General features: G+C 51.3%; 1 protein-coding gene across 1 annotated transcript in view; it reads right to left on the reverse strand.

Moving 5' to 3' along the window:
• CAMK1D (calcium/calmodulin dependent protein kinase ID) overlaps window positions 1–2,194 on the reverse strand; it is a 550,843-nt gene extending 548,649 nt beyond the window's left edge. The window contains exon 1 of the mRNA XM_004379682.2: window positions 1,899–2,194. Coding sequence (XP_004379739.1) covers window positions 1,899–1,990 — 92 coding nt within the window. The 5' untranslated portion in view covers window positions 1,991–2,194. The remainder of the gene's footprint in view (window positions 1–1,898) is intronic.
• Between the last annotated feature and the right edge of the window lie 3,806 nt (window positions 2,195–6,000).

Raw genomic sequence — 6,000 nt, forward strand, 5'->3', positions numbered from 1 at the left:
GGTGGGGATAGGCCATGCAAAGGAATGTGCTCTCACATGATGGGATTCCACACCCTCCAGTTTCCTCATCCACAGCCACATGATCAGTCCCTGGAAGACAAGCAAGGGCATACAATTCTTGTTTCTCAGAAGCTTGAGCACCTAAGCGGCACAACCCCAAACTCAAACTTCAGTGGTTACTTTCAGAAGTTTTGACCAAAACTAACCCATTAACTGGCTGTGCCGAAAGAAAGCCCCAAACCCTTTTTTATTAGAAGGCTAAGTCCTTTCTGTTTTCCTTTAAACAAAGGTAGACGGTCTATACCCACAGGTGCCCTACCCTGAAGCAAACGCGCAGCAGCAACAGCAGGAAGACCCTATTCTAGTCCTCAGCACGTGTGCTTTCCCCAGATTCAGCAGTACAGCTAGGAATGCATATGCAACCTTCACAGCTTCTCTCTGGTGGACCCACTGCAGACATGGGGGTGGGGGTGAGGGAAAAAGACTAAACAGCTGCAATGGAACCTGAGTATGGAGCAAAAGACAGTCTGGGTTTCAAAATGTGGTTCTGCAAAAAAGCAAAAAAAAAAGAGATAAAGAAGGAAGAGCATCGAACATCACATTGATTTATCCCATGAAACACCCCTTCCTTTTCTTCCCAACCTAATCAACACCTCAGCGAACCTCTGCAAAATGTTGGGTTCATATAGCACGTGTGTGTGTCTGAATATATATACTGACAGACTGATCAACAACAAATACCAATCATATGAAGAAAGAAAATAACTTGAACTTTAGACTCATTTAGCAATGCCTAATTCTCTTTCTCTATCATTCTCCCTACCCATTCTTACGCACTCCAAAAACAAGCAGACAAAACCAGAGCTTCCTGGTTGGAACCACTGCTGAGAATCTGCATTTCCAATAAGGTCCTTGTGGGAATTTGTATTTCTAACAAGTTCCCAGGAAGTTATACCTAAGAATCACCTGAGGATCCTGTTAAAATGTAGATTCTGATTCAGTATAACTGCGGTGGAAATGCAAATTCTCAGCAGGGAACTTGTTAGAAATGCAAATTCTTAACAGGGGTTCCAACCAGAACCGGTTCAAAGCCCTGTTACAAAATCCAACTCCGGAGCAGAAGGGGAACAGCAGCTGAACTGAGCAGCACGTGCTCGGAACGTTCATGCCACCGACTTCTGATTATTTCTACTTTCTTGAGACGCAGCCATCAGCATCGAACTAAATACAGCCCTGAAGAGAAACCGCCTGTACAGCAACACTCACAGACCATCCCATGGTGAAATGCACCCCGTGTGTGCGACTGAGCCTATGTGAAATGTGCAGACACTTAGGCAAGGATCTGCCCACATGTGACCTAAACAGAGAGAAATTCCTTCCTCCTATAATTACATGGGCATCCAAAGTCTTGCCTACATTTCGTACGTGCAGATGTCAATTCCATATGAACACATGATATAAGGACAGAAATGGAAATGACCAAAATCTGATTTTCTCGTGACCACGTCTCTCGTCGACTCAGTGCACCCATACACACGGTGAGTAAACACACACATTCAGTAAACAGAAATACCCACCGTGCTCAGCCCACAGTCACGCGTGGGGCGAAGTAAGTCGAGAAGGCGGCGGTGTCAGGGGAAGTGGGAAGTCGCCTGCCGGCGTGGGCTGTTCTCTGAAAGCCCAGCACTCTCACCCCGCCTAGAAACAGTGCCCACTCGCGCCCGGAGAGAGGAGACCCACGCGTTGGGCGTGCGGGGGCTTCACAGAGCCAAGAACTGGACAATGAGGACGCAGCGACTAGCCTGGTTCCTGCCACCGCCGCGGCGGTGGCAGCAGGAGCCGCCTATGCACCCGCTACTGCTGTCACCTCCACCCTCTTCTCCCCCGTCCCCACTTACGTTCCGAGGGTCTCCTTGAACTCGAAAATTTTCTTTATGTCTTCAGCTTGCTTTTTCCAGGAGGAGCTGCTCTCGCCGTTCTCCCGGGCCATGGCAGACGAGCGCGGCGTGTGCGGAGCGCGGCTAGGTGGAGCGGCCAGGGGACGCGGGGGCCGGAGATGGGGGCGCTGAGGAGGAGGCGCCCGGCAATTGGAGCGCAGGGGGCGGTGGTCCGGGGCACGAAGGTGGCGTGAGCAGAGGCGAGCAGGTTCAGGAAGGATGGGGCAGGCGGCGCGGGGATGCTCACCGAGGGAGCCAGAAGGAGACTTTGTGCTGCGGCAGAGCTTCCTCTTCTGCAGTTTCCTCTTTCACTCTCGCCGCCGCGGTCCCTCCCTGGCTCGTATTTCTGCTCGTCTCTGGCACAGACTTCCTGCCGCCGCCGCTGCTGCCGGCTCCGCCGCCGCCGCGTGAAGGACTCCTTTGCCGCCTGCTGCAAACCTCACTTTCTGCTACTTTTTTTCCTCCCTACTCCTCCCTCCCCACTCGCCCGCCCCACGCCCTCCCTCCCTTCCTCCTGCCCCTCCTCCCCCTCCTCTTCCCTCGGGTTCCCCGCCCTCCCCTAGCACCCCGGCAGCCTCCCCGCCTCCCGCGCGTTGCTGCCTTTGGGGATGTCCTCCTTTCTGGAGTACCGTGCCCGGGGCACAGAGGGCACCGGCTGTCCGCGGCCTGGCAAGGCTTCCTGGCTGCCGCGCGCGGACCTCGCGTCAACCCTAGGACCCGGGAGAGGGCAGGTGCGAGGGACCCAAGTAGGTGCAGGGCGCCAGAGCGCACACGGAAGACTGCTAGCCCCTTGGGTTGCTTTATTAATTCTGCAAAGTCAAGTCTGGGTGGTGGGGAGCGAAGCCCTTCTTTCCTCGCTGCCGGAGGGGGCGCCTCTGCGTTCCTCTCGGAAGTGGCGAGGCGGGGGAGGGTGCGCGTCCGCCCCACTGCGGGGCACCGAGGGAGGGAACCAAAGCGCCTTCACCCAGCCCCAGCGCCTTTGCCGCGCGCGTCCGGGGCGATCGCCTGTGCGGTCCGCAGCCACCCCGGCTCCTTCTTAAGCCCGGCGGGTGGGAGCCGGTTGTTATGGCGATAGGAGGCGGCAACGGGAATGGAAGCAAGGTGGGCGTTGACTCAGAGCCCGAGGCGGCTGCCTGTGGCTGGCGCTTCCCGACCCTGTCGGTCCCCTCCAGACTCCGTGACTGGAGCTAATTCGCATTGCACCAAAATCCGCGCTCACGTCAAATTATGGACGGGTGTGGTGAGGAAAGAGGACTTGTGAATAGGCGAAAGCCTGGGAGCCTCAGGAGGCGGGAACGCGCAGGACGTGCCAAGCAATGCCCCTTTTTCCCTTTTGGAGCAAAACTCCCAGGGTTATTTGCCAGCCTGGGCGGCGCGTGAATTCCGGAAGGCTCCGCGCGTCTGGGGCTGCCCCGGAGCCCGGCTGGAGCCCGCGGGCCTGGGCGGGCCTTCGCTCACGCTTGGCTCCTCCTGATTTTTCCTGGTTTCTCCCTCTCTCCTCCTGACGGTCTAGCGGCCTCGGCTGAGACCGAGATTTTGTGGAAAGTGAACGTCTGCGCACGAGCTGTCGCCCGCCGCAGGCTGCCCTACACCGTCCTCGGAGGGCTGCACCTGAGCCCCACCCGCAACTACTTTAGTTGGATAACCAGATTAGGAGCGTGTACCTAGAAACACCCTCCCTACAGGCTGCAAAAACTAGCCCGAAGAATCCCCTCGGGACTCCCATCTCTGAGGTGCACCTTTGGCCTGCCCACCCCTCTCCCAATGTCCACCTGTCAGAGGGCGGCTCACAGCCCGATCCCTGGACCCCAACCTGCAGGGACTACCTCTTGAAATCGGAAATTTTTAGCTTTCTTTTTATCAAGGCTGTGTCTCCCTTAGGGCCCTTCCTCTGAGTTAAGTAAACAACCCTGTTTCTTGATTGGTGACACCTGTCCCACTTTCCCACGACTGTTCCAATTTCACTGTAAAAGTAAAAAAAAAAAAAAATACTCCCTGAAAAGGAAACTTCAGCCAGCGCCTTCTGCCTAGTTATGACGGGCTGAATGAAAAGCTGAATGGCTGAATGTTCTCCTGGAAGTAGTCTGGACCCAGCAGCCCTCCACCCCCTTCCCTGATCCCTCTGCACCTCCATGCTGCTTCCCATCTTTCTGTTAGCTTAAGGCTCTCCAAGCTGAGGAGAGCAAATGGGATTAGATAGCTGTTAGAAACACAGGCTAAATCACAGATCCAACTTCCTGGCTTGCTCCCTTGCCTAAGGATCAGCCTCTAGAGCTCACCAAGACTGTTCTCAGTCTCAGCTTTTGTCCCCAGAACTAAAGAAATCCTGATGCTCTCTCTTCTCTTCCTCTCTGTCATAGAGGGAAGTTTTCCAGAAGCATACAGGCGAAGAGAAAATGGGGAAAAGTTGAACGTGACCCTGTGGCTACAACTGTAAGCTCTACTAGTTTGGCTGTAGGCTCCAAGAAGGCAACAGACATGTTAGTTTTTCACCACTGTATCCCCAGCATCTAGCATGGTGACTTACACATAGTAAATGATCCATAAATATGTGTTGAATGGATACAGAAATGAAACAGAATTGAGACAGCTTATCTGATATTTGTTGTACTGGTGGAAATGCTAGGGGGAGCTTTCTTTCCAAATTTTCTGTAATGATGTTCATTCAATATTATCAAGTTATCCTCAGGTGTACTAGGTCCTTGAGACAGAGCACAAACTTTTACTGGGAAAGTTGGGGAGGCCAGGCCCAGAAGAATGGACCCCATGACCCAAAGAAGGGGGTATAAATGCCAAAGACTAATTCAGTCTGGCTATATCTAACTTGGAAACTCTGGTGGTGTAGTGGCTAAGAGCTATGGCTGCTAACCAAAAGGTTGGCAGTTCAAATCCACCAGGCCCTCCTTGGAAACCCTATGGGGTAGTTCTACCCTGTCCTATAGGGTCTCTATGAGTCGGAATCGACTTGACGGCAACGGGTTTGGGTTATATTTAACTTACAGGACACCATGTAAAATAAAAGATGTTCATCCTGGAAAGTGCAAGACAAAATCCACCTTCCCTAAGGATAGAGCCTTAGTAAAAGGTCACTGTACCCTAACAATTCCTCCCAGAAAGCTCTGCCAGATATTCTGGCTTACTAAAATTTATGTCCTACCCCAAACCCATTGCCGTGAGCTCGATTCCGACTCATAGTGACCCTAAGACAGAGTAGAACTGACCCATAGGGCTTCCAAGGCTGTAAATCTTTATGAAAGCAGACTGCCATATCTTTCTCCCCTGAAGGGGCTGGTGGGTTCAAACCACCAACCCTTTGGTTAGCTGAGTACTTTAACCACTACGCCACCAGGGCTTCTTAAAGTTTATGTCCTAGTCCCTACATTTCCTTAAAGCTTTTTAAATTTTAAAGGTCCCAAAGAAGAGGCATTTTTAATAGCCCATTATTAAAGGGTTACTAGTTATATGCCCATCAAACTCTTGTCTACCCACCCTTCCTGCCAGTAGATCATATTTCTGTGGCCCAGCTTCAGTACTGGGCAAATAGTGTCGGAGCGGGGGTGGAATATAAACACTAGGTAAATCAGATGCACAGACTGAAAATTTCCAAATTGCTTCTATTCAGCCTATCATACCTAAAGTTATAAACCACGAAGGCAAGCTGGGGCGGTGGAAAGAACTAAAAGTCCAGGAAACTAGGCTCAAGTCCCAGGTCTGCCACTAAGTTTGTGTATAAGATACTTTGCCAACTAAGCCTCTAGAATATAGGTTGTAGAAAGGAAAATTGTATGTAAATTAGATGATGATTTTTTAGGACTCCTAGATTAACAGTTTTTTCATATGATGAAAAGCTTAGGGTATACAGAATATCATTAGTTTGTCTTTGAAAATTAAGAATGCTTTGGTCCAAAATGCATTGATCAAAATATTGTATTAAATTCTACCCAAAGCAATTTACAAATACAACGCAATCCCGATCCAAATACCAACAACATTCTTCAAAGAGATGGAAAAACTAATCATTAACTTTATATGGAAAGGGAAAGCCCCGAATAAGTAAAGCACT

Source organism: Trichechus manatus, unplaced genomic scaffold, assembly GCF_000243295.1.
Source record: "Trichechus manatus latirostris isolate Lorelei unplaced genomic scaffold, TriManLat1.0 scaffold00067, whole genome shotgun sequence".
Classification (NCBI taxonomy): Eukaryota; Metazoa; Chordata; class Mammalia; order Sirenia; family Trichechidae; genus Trichechus; species Trichechus manatus.